At 33.5% G+C, this 16,760-nt stretch overlaps 1 protein-coding gene across 1 annotated transcript; it reads left to right on the forward strand.

Annotated features, from left to right (window-relative positions):
- Window positions 1-786: 786 nt before the first annotated feature.
- LOC129287836 (laccase-17-like) lies at window positions 787-3,284 on the forward strand. The gene is made up of 6 exons (XM_054924084.1): window positions 787-968; window positions 1,050-1,201; window positions 1,291-1,535; window positions 1,623-1,751; window positions 1,824-2,792; window positions 2,916-3,284. Exons 1-6 carry the CDS (start codon window positions 831-833, stop codon window positions 3,044-3,046), a joined length of 1,764 nt encoding a protein of 587 aa, XP_054780059.1. The 5' UTR covers window positions 787-830; the 3' UTR covers window positions 3,047-3,284.
- Window positions 3,285-16,760: the final 13,476 nt, after the last annotated feature.

Genomic DNA, 16,760 nt, shown 5'->3' on the forward strand with positions numbered 1-16,760 from the left:
GCTTAATGAACCTATTTTTAACGAATCCAACGAAAGCGTTACAATAACTTTAATTGGGGCGAGGATATGAAATTATAAAAAGAATATATTTGATGCCGACGCAATCTATTCAATAGGTAGGTAACCACTCCAGCTCTTATGAATTGGCCATCTATTTATCATGAAGGGAAAAATGGCAGACTTGATCAAAGAAATCAAACTAAAATTTTCAAGTGATGCAAATTAATGGATCTACGTTGATGAAACCAATAGAATAGAAGTGAGAGTTTCCTAAAACCAGACAGTAACATCAAAAGCTGTTGGGCATTCAAAAAATCAACAACCGACACAGCTAACAAAACGATGTGGTTGTAAAACATGATCCCTTTTTCTCCCCTTCCTTATTTGCCTTGATTATCAAGTCTTAACGGTTGGAGGCTGAGGCTTACCTCGCAACTCCTCTGTGATAATCCATCCTTTTCTCTCCCTCTCATCAACATTCCCACTCAATAAACTCTTGTGCTGAAATCACTAAACTACCCTCAACACTTTGATGCTTTGCATCTGACTTATTTAGTCCAAGGAATATAATAAGGCTTCAACATTACTCTTCATTCCTCTCTACTCTAAACCTTGCCAGATACAAAGCTAACGTGAGTTGGATCAAACATGGGATTAGTTGCTGAAAACATTCCCAGTCTGCAATGTCTCATTTTCAACCACCTAATTATCCAAACCCACCTTTTCCTTTTCCTGCTATATAAGCTCCCTCACTTTCCTCTCTTTTCTTCATCCAGAATCTTTCACTGTAAGTACTTCACAACAAGAAGATTCAGAAGAGAAAAGGAAGCATGGGTTTTGCTTCTGCTTATCTTCCCTCAAGCAGCTTCTTCAAGGTGATCACTTTCCTTGTTTTCTGTGCTATGTGGATGTTGCCTCATATGACTCTGGCAAAGCATGCTAGAGTAACCAGACACTACAAGTTCAACGTACGTGCACTGCATGGTTATTTTTTAGACCTCTTTTATTTTTTTGTTTCCTCAGCTAAATTATTATCTTCTATTCTGCAGATCAAATTGCAAAACGTCACAAGGCTTTGCCAGACAAAGAGCATTGTGACTGTCAATGGGCAATTCCCTGGGCCAAGAATCGTAGCAAGAGAAGGAGATAGGCTCGTCATTAAAGTGGTGAACCATGTTCAGTACAATGTCTCCATCCATTGGTACTAATTCTACAGCAGAATCTCACATTGAATCACTGTAAATGATTGAATCATAACTCTGTCGAACACTTGGATCGTCAAATTTTCAGGCACGGAGTTCGGCAATTGAAGAGTGGATGGGCAGATGGGCCTGCATATATCACACAGTGCCCAATCCAAACAGGGCAATCATATCTATACAACTTCACTGTGACAGGCCAAAGGGGCACATTGTGGTGGCATGCTCATATTTCATGGCTAAGAGCGACACTTTATGGTCCCATTGTCATTCTTCCCAAAAGACACGACTCTTACCCTTTCCCTCATCCTTTCAAGGAAGTCCCCATCGTATTGGGTATTTATTTTTCGAAGCCCTCAGACTCTATCCCAATTACTAACTGAACTTCTATTTAACCTGCGAATCGACTCTACGTATTTACAGGGGACTGGTGGAAAGCAGACACAGAGACTGTGATCAACCAGGCAATGCAAACAGGTTCAGCTCCTAATATATCTGATGCTCACACCATTAATGGCCTCCCAGGTCCTCTCTACAACTGCTCGGCAAAAGGTAAGAACACAAGATAACCAGTGGGTCTCTATCTGTGAATAAGAGTAATAAATTTGCGTGATGATGATGCAGATACGTTTAAGCTGAAGGTGAAGCCTGGGAAAACTTACCTGTTACGTCTGATAAATGCTGCACTGAATGATGAGATGTTCTTCAGCATAGCGAACCACACACTCACTGTGGTGGAAGCTGATGCTGTGTACGTGAAGCCTTTCAAGACCAACATTTTGTTAATCACGCCAGGCCAAACCACCAACGTCCTTCTCACTGCCAAATCTAGACATCCAAACGCGTCCTTCGTCATCGCCGCCAGGCCTTACGCCACCGGTCCAGCCGCCTTCGACAACACCACCACCACGGGCTTACTCGAGTACAAGACCAAAGCTTCACTCTCAAAACCCAACACTAAGCTTCCTCTGCTCAAACCGGTACTTCCTAAATTCAACGACACCGTCTTCGCAATGAAATTCAACAAAAAAGTCCGAAGCTTGAACAGTGCGAAATTCCCAGCAAAAGTACCAAAAACTGTTGACAGACGCTTCTTCTTCACCGTGGGATTGGGGATTTTGCCTTGCTCGAAGAACCAGAATTGCCAGGGACCCAATAATACCAACGTAAGAGTAGCAGCTTCGATTAACAACATTTCGTTCGTGATGCCAAGCACGGCCTTGCTTCAAGCCCACTTCTTCAACAAAGCCAAAGGGGTATTCACGACTGATTTTCCGACGAATCCACCGTTTAAATTCAACTACACAGGAACCCCACCAAGTAACATCATGGCGACGAGCGGGACAAAGGTGGTGGTTTTGCCGTACAACACAAGTGTTGAGTTGGTTCTACAAGATACGAGCATCATCGGAGCAGAGAGCCACCCGCTTCACCTTCACGGGTTCAACTTCTTCATCGTGGGTCAAGGAAACGGGAACTTCGACCCGAGAAATGACCCGAAGAAATTCAATCTGGTTGACCCGATCGAGAGGAACACTGCGGGTGTACCTTCCGGAGGTTGGGTTGCTCTGCGATTTCTTGCAGACAATCCTGGTGAGTCTGACTACTACATACAAAATTTGGAGTAAATTATCCCGAAATTACCCGTAAATCATATATGATTAATTTAAATCAATTACGATTAAATTAAATTGAATCTGAACACTTGCATTGTAGGTGTGTGGTTCATGCACTGCCACCTTGAAGTTCATACGAGTTGGGGTTTGAAGATGGCTTGGATTGTGCAAGACGGGAAGCAACGCAATCATAAGCTGCCTCCTCCACCTTCCGATCTTCCCAAGTGTTAGGACCAAACTGTCACCGTTGATCTTATTTCTCTCTATTTTTTTGGCCTTAGAAATATTTGTGAGTTTTATTATTATAATTATTATTATTTTGTTCCCATTCTTTAATTTTCTATGAAGTGTAGTGTAACAGTGTGAGTTTAGGTTCTTACACAATCAGTCCAAATGAGATAAGAAATGAAGTAGAGTGAGAGTTTCATTGTAGGGTTCACTATTCAATAAAATACATTGGTGAATGTAATAGAGAGTGTACGCTGTCAATTTTGGAATATTAAATTAGAGAATTTCTCTTTTTTATGACAAATGAAAGTTCCTTCCTCTCTTAGGTGCTTAATATTCACAGACAATTCACAAAGTGGATTGTGAGTTTTCCAAATTTGACTTCAATAAGATCTTGCGTTTAACGAAACAAGAAATATTAGGAATTTTACTAAGTTAGAATACTCCTACTTGCATTACAAACCTCCAAAACCAACATATTTGCATTAAAAACTCAATAGAATCAAAAATAATTTTCTAGGCCTGCACAATTAAATTTTTCAATAAAAAGATGGAATTGTCCTTTTAATTATAAAATAAATGGACCCTTTTGTCAAAAAGAAATGGACTTCGATGGTTATTTGCGAATGTTCTGTTGTAAATTTCATATAAATAACTTGTAAATTTTCTTTTCTTTAGTAGGGTAAACCATATGGATTATGTGAAATATATAGATGTTTATTGTAAGTAAATAGATTTTAAATGTTATTTATAGAGTTTTTGTTGTAAATTTCATTTAAGTAACTCATAAAAATCATATAGACTATACAAATGAACAAATGTTTTGGTATAAATAAATGGATTTTAAATATTATTTATGAAGTTTCTATTATAAATAGGGTAAAGGTCCATTTTTATCCTTGATGTTTTTTTTTTAGGAATACTCAACATCCTAACATTTTTCGCATAGCATTCTTGCCCCTCAAGTATTTTATTCTGAGAACTTGTTGCCTTAACATTAAATCAAGGCAAATGTTCGTTAAACCTAGTTGTGGGGCCCATTCTCTTGGATACGTGGATGATAGTTAATGAGGTGGAGGGTTTAGGCAATTGCTACATTAATTATTTTAACAAATTCTCCCTCCAATACCTTACCTACGAACACTAGCTAAATCCATAACTCGCCAAGGAAAAAGAGGACAACTTCAACAAGCTCGGAGGTGTGGAGGGTTCATGGCTTTACAAGCAAACTCAATAGTGAGTTCTTCTTCATCCTTTTCAGGAAATAGTCAAAGAAGGATGACTTTTTTAGGGCATAAATAGGGCGATGATGATGTCGAATATGATAGTGAGCAAAGGTTGTGTCACTACAGCACCATGGCTCTAAGGTAGACGTCATGAATAAAGGGCAATCAAGGGTAAAGGTACTATAAGTGTCACTATTATCACCAAATATATATAAATGTATCTAGGTTATTTGATTTCAATTCTTTCAATTTGGTATCAACTGGACTTTATCGCGAGTTGCATGTTGTGACAGGGAGGGGAATAGGGCTTCTTCTCATGGCATGATGATGATATTGGGCAAAGATCAAAAGTAGTCATTAATGAGCTACTGAGTCATCTTGAAAGGTTAGAAGAAGAGAATGCAGATTGAGATGAAGAAATCGTAATAACCCAAAATATAGTTATGAAGTTAGAATAAATAATAAGATAAATTTATTGTATTTTATTAATTATTAAGGGAAAAATAATAAGATGTGTTGGTGGTTTGGTGGAATTTTTCTTGGTTCTTGTTCAAGAGTTATTGTGTTCAAATCTTGATGGTGTCTAAGTTAATATTATTACTTTTACTTCATTTATGAAAAATTACCATTTTGTCCCTGGTTAAAAAAATAAATGAAAAACAAAAGGATCAGAGATCAAATTCGTACACAGGCATCAATCCATTTTTTTCTTCTTTAGCCTGGAGTATTAGAAGGATCGAGAGAAAGGAGGAGCAAGGAGAGTGAGAGGGAGGGAGTGTTGTGTGAGTGTCAAAAGTCCTACATTGATTAAATGAAGGACTCTACTAGTATATAAATACTAAAGAATAAAGTAGGCTAATAAAATAGGCTTGGAGGAGAAGTAGGCTCACGCACATGAGACAGGATAACTCAGGAAAATCATAGTTGAAATCCATCAATTCGCCCCCCTTACGCCCGAGTTCAAAGGTAATGGGTTTCTTTTATCATATTATTTTTACAAAATAAATAATTATTTTTTGCTTACCAGAAAATCTCAATTTTTGACTATCTAGAGTTTGAAATTAAACCACGAACATTTTTAACTATTAACTAGATTAATTTTCTAAACGTATTTGTCTCCCCAACATTTCTAAACAAGAGCTTAAATGTGTTTTACATTTGCTTAACCCCTCAATGTTTCTAGACAAGTGTTTAAATGTGATTTATGAGAGTGTAACTAAAGCCTTAATCTAGTGATTATGAGCTAATGTTCATATCTCCATCTTCGTGGCAATTCTCTCCTCCCTCTTGCTTCTGCTGTTTTGTTCATCTAAGTTCATTTTTAGTTTTTGCTATTCTGGTTCTTTGCTTCACAGGAAGTGCTTGTTTAATCTTAGGGAACTGCTAGTCCGTCGTCCTAATATATCAAAATAGTTCTTAAGGACAGTGTCCTTTCGAGCATGACTCAAGTAGCTCGTCGTTCATCGTCTACACTGCTGATGTCGCCAACAAGGAGCTCCAAACTATACTTCTACGCCTTCATCAATCTCTTCTCTATAGTGCTTTCCGTCAGTCGCTGGAGACCATAGGTGCGCTAGAATTAGGTTTTTTCTCTTCCATTTTCCCTCCTCTATGTTTATTTTGAGTCTGTGAGTCCATTTATCTTCAAGCTCCTGCCTTCTCCAACTATAAACGATAGCATCCAAGCTCTATTCTTATCTCCTTACCACGTCGATTGCGTTCCTCCGTCTATGTAGTTGTGCAAGTAGGTCTAGATTTTTCCCCTATCCTTTGTTCTTTACCACGGCTCTTCTTCTATCTCTATTATTGGGTCTTTCATTCATCATCTACTCTTGCATCAAGTGCATCCAACCCTCTCCCTCCTCCTTGTTTGTTCTTATGTGTGTGTTTTTAAATAGGTGAGATTGTGATTTATTCTTTCCTTTCTCTGCTGGCATGAATAACATGGAGGGGAAGATTAAATTTTTAAGTTAAGATTTATGTCTCTGTTGAACGAATAGAACTTGGGAAGTTGATTAATTTATATATTTGTGTTAGAAAATTTTTGAAAATGGAATTGGATAAGAAAAAGCTTAATAATAGTTTGAAGTTTAATGTCCATAAGGTGTTTGATAACATGACTAAGAGGTAGTCTTGTTATATAACATTTTGATATGCATGGTAATTATATTGTTGACTACATAAACCATCATTAGAAGGAAATTACTCTATTTAATAGAAGCTGGAAGTTTGATAGAATGTTTAAAAAGGGAGATTCTGGATTTAAGGTGGCAAATAATTGTGATAGTTATCTCATTATTAATTAAACAATATGGGAGACCTTTATTCTTGATGATAAAAGTTAAAGTAGAATTTAGGAGTTATTGGGAAAAATATTTGAGTTAGTAATTCAAGAATCAAATCGTTATTTATATTCATTCTTAAAATATCTTTGGGATGTTTGATGATATGTCTATTAGAAAGAGTTTTGTTTGGATATGAATTTTCTTAAATTTCATTAACTCTTATAAGGATATACTTGGCTTGGGTGTTAATTATTCATGGATTTAACTGGAGTTTTGTGAAGAATTTTGATTGTGAAGTTATTTTGAGTTTAACTTGAGCATTACAAACAAATTTGACGATTATGGAAGTAATGTGTAACTAGTTGGACATTTGATGTAATATTTGAAAACTATTGAAGTTAGGATTTACCTATTTTACTCATCTGAGTTAATTTGGGCTATATATTTGGGTTGTAAAGTGTGACATGTATATATATACAGTATTGAAGGGATTGATTGATCAAAAGTATAAATTGGATTGATTTAAGAAATTAGTGACTATGGTATAGTTATTATTGAAAAGAAGTTGGAATTAGAAATAGAGATATTTAGAAAGAGTATTTTAATTGGTAATGTAAAAGCCAATTTGCTATTTATAGTCTTTGAAATGTTTAAGAAATGTTGATTCAATGTCTAAGAAAAGTGAAAGATAAGATTTGTTGGGGCTATTTCTTGAAAATTTTAGATTGAAGTTTATAAATGAATAATGATAGTGTTACTTAGGTAATAGGAATTTAAAAGGTCAAGCATTGTCACTTGAAAACTAGTTTGAAAGTAAATTATACACTTAGAGAGCCTACAAGTAAGTGAATAATGTCCTAATTGATTTATTCATTTGCAAATTTTTTTTTATCAAATATTATTTTCAACAATTTACAGTTATTAACATATGTTACTCTAGCACTTATTATTGTTGTTAATTAAATTTTGTTAGCTCTTGAAGTTGCCATAATATATACTTATAAGATTGACAAAAATACTTTTATAAATTCTAGTACTCATTTATTCAATAAAGACAATCACGAAAATTGGTGAAGAAATTTATGAAACATTAGTTGTAAATTTTCATATTTAAAAGGATTGATGTTTTAAACAGTTCATGCACATTTGACATTGAGAAGAGAAAATTTTATTTTGAAAGCAATAATTTTCTCGCATGTTTGAAAATGGATTTGAAGGAGACTTTTATACAGAACACTGGTTACTAACAACAACTTCGTTAGCCTTTAGCGTGCCTTTGTCAATGACTAGATAGTTTGATTTTTATGATCTATGTTCTCGCATCTGTTATTCGTGAGTCTCGTATTTACATCTATTTCGTGGCTTTGACCACATCTGGTTAGTTACTTTCGTGGATTGTGTCCATATCTGTTTTGTGGTTTCGACCGCATCTAGTTACTTACCCTTATAAACTATGTGTTTACATTTGTTTTCGTGGCATAAGTCGCATTTAGTTATTTACCCTCGTGGATTATGTGTGTACATTTGTAAATTGTTTTGATAAATCCTCCAAAAATATGAATTTTTAAATTAATTAATGATTTCACATTCTAAGGGTTTTTAATTGACAAATGTTATTATTTTTACTTATTTATTTAATCTATTTGACTTGTCAAGATTAAATGTTGGAGCTACTTTATCATTAAAGGTTCATGATATTGAAGTTGTATTGAAATTTTTTTAATTCTAAATGTACTAATTTTATTATATTGAATCATTTTGTCTTTAATTTCCATAACTATTATAAATTATTCATTTTAACCTCGTAAAATTTTACGGTTGGAATATTATTCATTGGAAAGTATTTGGTTTGATCACAGATAATGTAGATGATATTATGGTCCTACTGATTGAGGAACTTTTTGCTGAGCTAGGCGAATATTTATTTTGTAAACACCTTCTTTAATGTAATTTAAGCAATTTATGTATTACGTTTTGAAAATATGATTAGATGCTTCATATAAACTATAGTTATGATCCTCATTTGATTATTTTTATTGTTGGGTTGCCGTCAAGAACTAAGCTCCTAATTGTTATTTTGTGTAAAAATGTTATTGTAAAATTTTAGGGGGCCCCTATCTTTAAGAAAGTTTCTGTCAAATTTTTTTACAAAAATATTAAATCTTTTATTCTTATTATTCGCATTAAAAATGGTTTAATTAGTTGTCAAATATCTTTATGATCTAAAAATTAGAGTTTCTTAAGTTGAGGCTTTTCAAAATATGGGTTTTGTTCTTATATTCCATGCCAGTCACACCTTATTTTTAGGGAGTGATAAAAATAATATAGGTGGTTATAAGGTAGAGATTGATGGCATCCGTGAATAGCTAAAGAAGTTGAAGGCAAAAAAGGGGAGGAATGAAATAAAAGTAAACCACCTGTAAATGAAGTTGAAGATTGCAATCATAGCATTGATATGTGTAACATCCTCGATTTTAAACCATATTAATTAAGCTTAATTAGACTAATTAAGTGTATTAGCGAGGTATGTGGCTAGAAAGACTTAACGAGCATGTTTGGTTTTAATTTTAGCCCTAAATTTAGGTTTGAAGGAGAATTGGGTCACCCGAGAATGAAAGAAAAAGAAATTATGAAATGGAAGATTATATACCACGTGCCGTGACTTGTGGATAAGGCGTGGCGGCATATATGTAGCAACATACCTAAGAGATGCTCTCTGTACCATGCATCACAATGCATGTTTACATTTCTACAATCATAAGTTCACTAAATAAAGCAGAAAAGAGAAGAAGAACAAAGGAATACGAGAGAGCAATGGGAGACAAGTGCTAGGGCTTAGAGAATATGAATATTGTGAGTTTTTTAAAGCTCATAAATATCAAAGGTAAGCTTCCTACACCTAAATCCTTCTCGCTTCTTCCATTTTCTTAATGGTAGAAGTTAGGGTTGGGTTGATAATAGTAATTTTTGATTCATATAAACTATGGGTTCAAACCCATTGACTTAAATAGAGTTAATAAGACTAGATTGAGTTAATGAAACTTAATATTTATGGAGTTATGATGATTGGTAGTTGAAGGATATTAAATGTTTGAAAAGTCTCATTAATGTGTTAGTTAGGGCAATATGGTCCCATTAATGATCGTTAAAAAACTTAATGATGTTAATGAGGGTTAAAGGAAGCTAAGAAATCTTATAAATACTTTTACATGAGTCAAGAATGAATTTTGAGCATTAAGAAGTGTTAAATTATTAGTGAAAATTAGCCCAAATGTAAATATTAATAATTATCTTGTGATTGCTTATAGAACAACCTTATTGGCACCATTCTAGCTTCTTAGAAGCTTTGGGAGTTAGTATTTGAAAGGTGAAACCTTTGACCTCTCAAAAGTTTGAGGTAACTAGGAAAATTCTATCTTGTACTTTTGTGTGTTAATTAGTTTATTAATTTATAAGTGATGATTGAATTATGTGAAATTGAGTTAAGTGTAAATGTGGCATGAATTGCTTGGAAATTCCATTATGATGATTTTTGCACAAAAATGCAATCTATTGAAAAATGTTATTAGTGAATTTTCATATTGAGATTTGTTGGGAGTTCAATGATTTATTGTTATAAAGTGCAACGATGTGATTTCTTTGGAGTTTAATGATTTGAGTTAATAGGAGTTTGATGATTCTAAAATTTATGGAGTTCAATGATTGTGAATGTGTGAGGTACAATAATTATGATAAATATAGAGTTATGATTTGTTTGATTTGGAGTTTAATGAAAATGTGTTTTGTGAGTACAATGATTTCTTGTTAAAGAGGTTTTACGAGTATGTGCATGGTAAGGATTCAATGATTTGAAAAATGGTAGAGTTTAATGAAATTGGTTGTGTGAAGTTCTATGAAAATTGTCAGTTGAGAATTATTGCATGAATATGCATTATATGATCTTGAGAGGGGAGTTCGCCTAGAAAGAGGAGTAGAGAATTAAATTCACGTGGTAGGGCTCCTATCTGAATTGATGGCTTATTCAGATTGTTTATATACTAATTGTTCTTCTTATTCAATAAGAGAATATCTCACTAGTTTAACGAGTGATTCAAACCTAACTAGTATCCACTAATTTAACAACAAAGTTAGTTTAGGGAGAATGACACCCCAGAATGTGAGAAAATGAGAAAAACTGTGTTTCACAAGTGAGTCAAGTAAGTCTTGGCCGATAATCCCCTCACAAGTGTTTAGACTGGGGAAGTCTCGAATTATAGACTATCCCAGTATACTATAACCCATGATTTCATGTTAGAGGAATAAGGAGGATATAAGAAAAGTGTGATCATGCATATAATGAGAAAGGGCATATGGTTGTCTATATTGTAATCCTAATGATGATAATCATGAATTAAGTTTTAATCACCTTCGGGTATATGTTATTTGATTGTGTGACAAACTCTCTTTTACATGAAAATCATTAAAAAGCATTATTTCTCAAATATGTGCTATTATGCTTCATGAATTTATGCTTTTGAACATTTTACATGGTTTGGAGAATTAATTATATTAGCCACTTGCATTTAAATTAATTAACATGTATTAGTATAAGTTAGTTGGACCTTGGTTACTAAATAGTTATACTCACCCCCATTATCTTTAATATTATAAGAAATAGATCAAGAGAATTGGATAGAGAAAAGCAATCATAAGCTTAAGATTGCGATCCTATTTAGTAGGCCTCTCTATTTTTGAATTATTATGTGTATATGACAATTGAAATTGCCAACTAAGAATAGTCCATTTTAATCCTTACTTGCATTATGTGTTTTATGAATTGTAAGTGTATTTTGAGCTCTAAGGAATGAGTTTATGAAATGTGTTATATGTGATAAGGCTAAAATACAAGTGCAAGTAAGAGTTGGGTATATTATATGCTGATTTTGAACTATTTGATGAAATATATGTTTAAAATCCCCCTTGTATGTTTTTGAAAATTAAGGGGTTGAATAATAAAATTATGATCTATAAGTGTTTAATATGATGTGGTGCATTACACAAGTTTGTTTTGGTATTTTGCATGTGGTCTAAGTGGTTTCAATAGTTATTGGCTTCTGGTGAACGAATTGAACATTTAGTTTTGAGAAAAATGTTGAAAAAATACAAGTTTTGAAAAGAGTATCTAAATTTTAATTGTATATTAATTTGATTATGAGACTAAAGCCATTAGTTAGAGTTGAAAAGAGCTTTTCATAAACATCTAATTCATGTCTGATTGTTGTAGGATGAAAAAATAAGGCGCACTAAAAATTGCTCCAGAAGTTGTCATTTGATAGCAAAAATCTACTGCCATGAAAAGTACAATGCACCACGAGCCACGGCACATGATATAGAGGCAAACATGTCATGACACATGTTTGACGAACCGCGATGCATGCCCCAATTTTTTATGGAATTACTTTATTTTCTTATTCCTTAGCAAATGCACCATTATGTAAAATGATCACATGCTTCTGCATAACTGAGAACTTTGATTTGTCTATTTTAAAGACAATGAAAAAGGTTTTAGTTTTTAAAAAACTTGGGATTCCAACTTTTCCAACCATTTGCAACATGGTATTACGTTATTTATCTTAATCCAATCTTTTTATTAATTGAAATTTGGAGTTAATAAGGTTAAAAGAAGAATATTACAATATGCTCATGAATTTTCTTTGCATTTTGCAAACTTTTATGATTGATGTGCGTGAAAAGTGTGTAACCCCTATTTATTTACTTGAAATTTCAAACCACATGTTTGTGTATATGAAGTGATGAATTTAATTTGGAACTCCTGTTTACCATATTATCTTAATGAATATGCACTATGCAATATACACTCGAAATGAAGCTACTTTAAATGAAACCGATTGATGCATTAAATACTAATTTAAAAATACATTGTTTGAACTTGTTACAACCAAGATAAAAGTACAAATAACATAAATTGTCAAGCCAATGGCAACCTTTAGATTAGTAGCCACAAATAACCATACTTGGCCTTATCAAATTCAAAAGCACAAAAGTGGCCACAACTAACTAAAGTGACTATAACTAAATTTAATGACAAGTCATTCATATACAACCATATCAAAAATTGCCATAAATACAAGAGTGCTAAATGACCTAATTTAAATTCCTTCCCTCCTTGTCTTTAATATATGCAACCCAAATCCTCTTCTGTTTGAGTAACACGAGGTATGACCCTATGACACTATCATGCCCTACCTACTTGAATCTTAGTGGTTTGAAAGGAAGTTTAAAGGTTGTTTCACATTTGATCCATCCAAGCCTATAAATGTCCTACATCTAGCTTTCCATTCAACCTAACACACATTATACATAATTATGATCTAGAACAAAAACTCTAAACTAACAATAGAAATAACCATATTTATGATACAAGAGTCATACCTTGCATGCATTAGAGTAAAGATACTTGGAATTGAACACCCTATTACCTTTCTCTAGTTCTTCATTGCTCAATTCCAAACTTACATATAACTTAAGGGTTAAAGCTCTTAGTTCATTGCAGTAAACTTCGAGTTTTGCATACTCTTCTATGAAGCTCCCTTGCATGTTTGTCATGATCATCCTCATTGCCCTTTTACATTTGAATATGCTAACACTCAACTCTAAGTCTTGTTCCAGGTCCTTCTTCATATCAAAAACCTTATATTGTGGCCTTTTCGGAACCTTGTCTTTGACATGGCTCACAATCCATTTTACAAATGCACTAGAATTCCTAAAAACTCTAAGGCATCTATGTTGTAATCAAAAGGTCTTGAGTTTTAGGCTTGGATTGTGCCCGTCATCACTACTTAGTTCTCTACTCTTACTTCTATCTTCATTACTGGTTCTATCTTCACTCTTACTTCCTTCTTTACCATCGTTCACACCATTATCCTATCCAATAATAGTATCATTATCAACTTCATCAAACTTCACAATCTCAGTATAGGCATCAACACAAAATGAACGATTTTCTTCACACTTCCCTCCCTATTTTTCCCTCCTCATTACTAGATGTACAAAATAATCGCTAGTGATGATAAAGCCAAATATTCCTAACATTTTCCCTAGCGTCACATGCCTTAATAATAAATGCCCCATCAACATCTCCATCAGAGTCACTATTACTGTCATCCTTACTATTTTGATCTTTAATACTGTCATCGCTAAACTCTTTCACATCTTTGTGTGACCTATCTGGTTTGTCATCACCATCTCCCATTTATATTAAAACAAATCTAACCAAGGGGAATTGTGCAATTCCACCATCAGAAGTGAACAAACACAAATTTTTAAATGTTGAGGCCGAAGATTCTTACCTATAGCTCGACGATAAATCTATGCCCATGCTTTTGTTCTTGCCTAACCACAGCTATCTTGTCTTCAATCTCGAGCTTCTTCTGTTCAACCCCAATTTTATCGCTTTAAAGAGCCCAAATGACTTTTCATCACCGTATGAAAGAAGGTTAAAGAGTTTCACTTTCACTCCCAAGACAATTCATCCATAAAATTACATTTCAATCTTTTTCTTTTACTCATCCACATCATCATTTTTAGTTAGAGTTTATTCTAGCTAAGCAATTTAAACAATCAACATCTCATGGTTTATTGTTAATAAATTAATGAGTACTCAGAATAAAATACTTGAGGAGCAAAAATGCTATGCAAAAATTGCTAGGGTGTTGCGCGTTCGCCCAAAAAAACATAAAAGAAAAATGAACCTTTACCCTTATAAATATGATGTAAATTTTCTCTCTTTTAACAAGTGTAAACCACATGAACTATATGAAATAAATAAATTTTTGATTGTTAATAAATTGACTTTAAATGTTATTTATGGATATTTTATTGTGTATTTTACAAAGGAATAATTTTGTCTTTTAAAAACATTAATTGCAAGAGAGGCTTTTTAGATTCTATTGTGTCTTTAATGTAAATATGTTAGTTGTGGGGGCCTACAGTGCAATTCTCCCATACTTTTAAGCAATGCATGGATATATAGTAGGCTATTAAAAAGAAAAAACTTATATGCTTGGCCAACTGGCCTTATACGCATAATGTACTTGTTTTTAATTAAATTCAACAATGTGTTCTAATGTCTATCACTATCAAAAGTAATAAAACTAATCAGTAAGCTTGTGTATATCAATACCATCAATAAACATCAGTTATAATATAAAATGTGAATAATTTGCCATTTGGGATTAACTCAATTAATAGTAAAGCCGAGGCCCTTGTGGCATAATGGCATCGGCACTCCTTCTCCTATGAGGAGGTTGTGTGTGCTCAACTCTTGGATTAGGCAAGTGGTGGTGGGTGGGTGTGGAAATATGGATGGTTGGGTGGATATAATGAGTAATTATCCCTTACCAAAAAAAAAAGAAGAAGAAAAAGCTCAGGTACTAAAGGTGATAAAAATGAAATGTGATGCCAGTATAGTTATAATTGAAGAAAGAATTAAAAGTGATTTTTATATTTTAACTTTATTCGAAAGGTATGTGGATATCATAAATTCAATTATGAGTCAATTTTATCCCTCAACATTACCTTTAAAATTAACTCATCTTCTTCTCTCATTATATAGGTCCTACATTTAAATTTTTTTAATATTTTTATTATAAAATATATGAAATATTCAATAACAAAAAATATTTAAAAATTTAAATATGGGACCTACTATGTAATATTTTATAATAAAAAATTTGCTAATAAAAAATTTAAGCATTCAAATGTGGGACCCACATAATAAGAGAAGAGACAAGTTAACGTCAAGGTGCCGAGGCAGGAAATTTCTAACGTTAAAAGACAAAATTAATTCTTAGTTTAGTTTAGGGTATTCATAAACATTTTTGATAAAGTTAGGAGTAAAAATGACTATCAACTCTTGATAAAATGTAAATCAAGAACAACTCGGATAATAAAAAAAAGGTAAATGCCTATTTTTGTCTTTAAAATATTTGTAAAGGAGTACCCAATATCATAAGTTACTGGTCAAAGCAATTTTATTTTTAAAGCAATTAAAATAACAAGTTTACCCCAACATTAAATTACTAAACGTTGGCTGTTAAGTTGGATAAAAGAGGGAGAAGTTTGACCCGAAATGCCTAGGCGTGTTGCTTGACCACCCTTAAATCCGAATGGTCTGCTTCGACAATGAAAGCCTAATTAGACAAGTTTTGGAGGTTGGATGAGCTAGAAATGCCAGCGACAAGTCCTTTAGCTTATTCTCTTCTTCTCTTCATAAGAGCGATTCAAGTATTACAAGAAGAAACCAAATTGCGATTCAAGTTGAATTAAGATTAGCAAACAAGTAACGAGTTCGTTTTTCAGAACAAACTAAGATTTACATAACCATAAAAATAGCCACCATCTGTGAACTTTAGATCCAAAAGGGAAGACATCGAACTAGATGCAAAGACAAACATTGAAGAGGAAGAGATTGTACCAGAAATCAAAGACAAAACAAAACAAAGGCAAAAATCAAAGGCCCAAAAGTTAGTTGCAAAGACAAAAATCCAAGAAGAAGAAATCAAACTATAAATCAAATAAACTCTCGATCAAACCAAAATCGAAGAGGAAATTGGAGACAAAAATAAAACCAAAATAGGAGAGGAAACCTTGGATGGATGCTTTAGGTGGAGAATTGCCGCTCATGGAGAATCATTGTGGTAGCCACCGGAGATCTAATTTTTAGACCATTTGCTGCTAGCGAAGGATGACAGAGAATCTTTACACACTTGTAATAGTGGAGAATCATTGACTCATTGTCATTGTTGTTTGCAAAGGCTTTCGTTGTTGGTGCAAATGACCACAGTGATGGGTGTGATCGGAATCCATCAGCGGTGGAGAGAGGAGAGAGGAGATTCATCAAAAGAAGATAGGATTTGGTAGTGAGAAATTGAAGGAGACGAGGACAAGGCATGACGCATGGAGTCTTAGGATTCACATGGCATGACATGTGGATTTTTAGGTCAGACTTATTCAAAGTTAATGGCCAGTGTTAAAGAATTTAGGGTAAGGATGAATTTTACCCTTCAACTGTACATGAAAATCAATATGAATCTTAAACTTAGGGTATTATTTGTCCCTCAACATAAAAAATTTCATTTTCCAGCATTGGCGTTAACTTGGCTAACGATCGTTTAATGTGGATCCCACCATTGTATTTTTTATTAT

Source organism: Prosopis cineraria, unplaced genomic scaffold, assembly GCF_029017545.1.
Source record: "Prosopis cineraria cultivar Desert tree isolate PC_DT_omini unplaced genomic scaffold, ASM2901754v1 PC12, whole genome shotgun sequence".
NCBI lineage: Eukaryota > Viridiplantae > Streptophyta > Magnoliopsida > Fabales > Fabaceae > Prosopis > Prosopis cineraria.

Excerpts from the sequence above, each read along its gene's own strand:
- LOC129287836 (XM_054924084.1), top strand. The coding sequence starts at position 831 with ATGGGTTTTGCTTCTGCTTATCTTCCCTCAAGCAGCTTCTTCAAGGTG. Across the intron at positions 1,202-1,290 it reads TACAATGTCTCCATCCATTG|GCACGGAGTTCGGCAATTGA; the intron begins GTACTAATTCTA and ends TCAAATTTTCAG. Across the intron at positions 1,752-1,823 it reads CTACAACTGCTCGGCAAAAG|ATACGTTTAAGCTGAAGGTG; the intron begins GTAAGAACACAA and ends ATGATGATGCAG.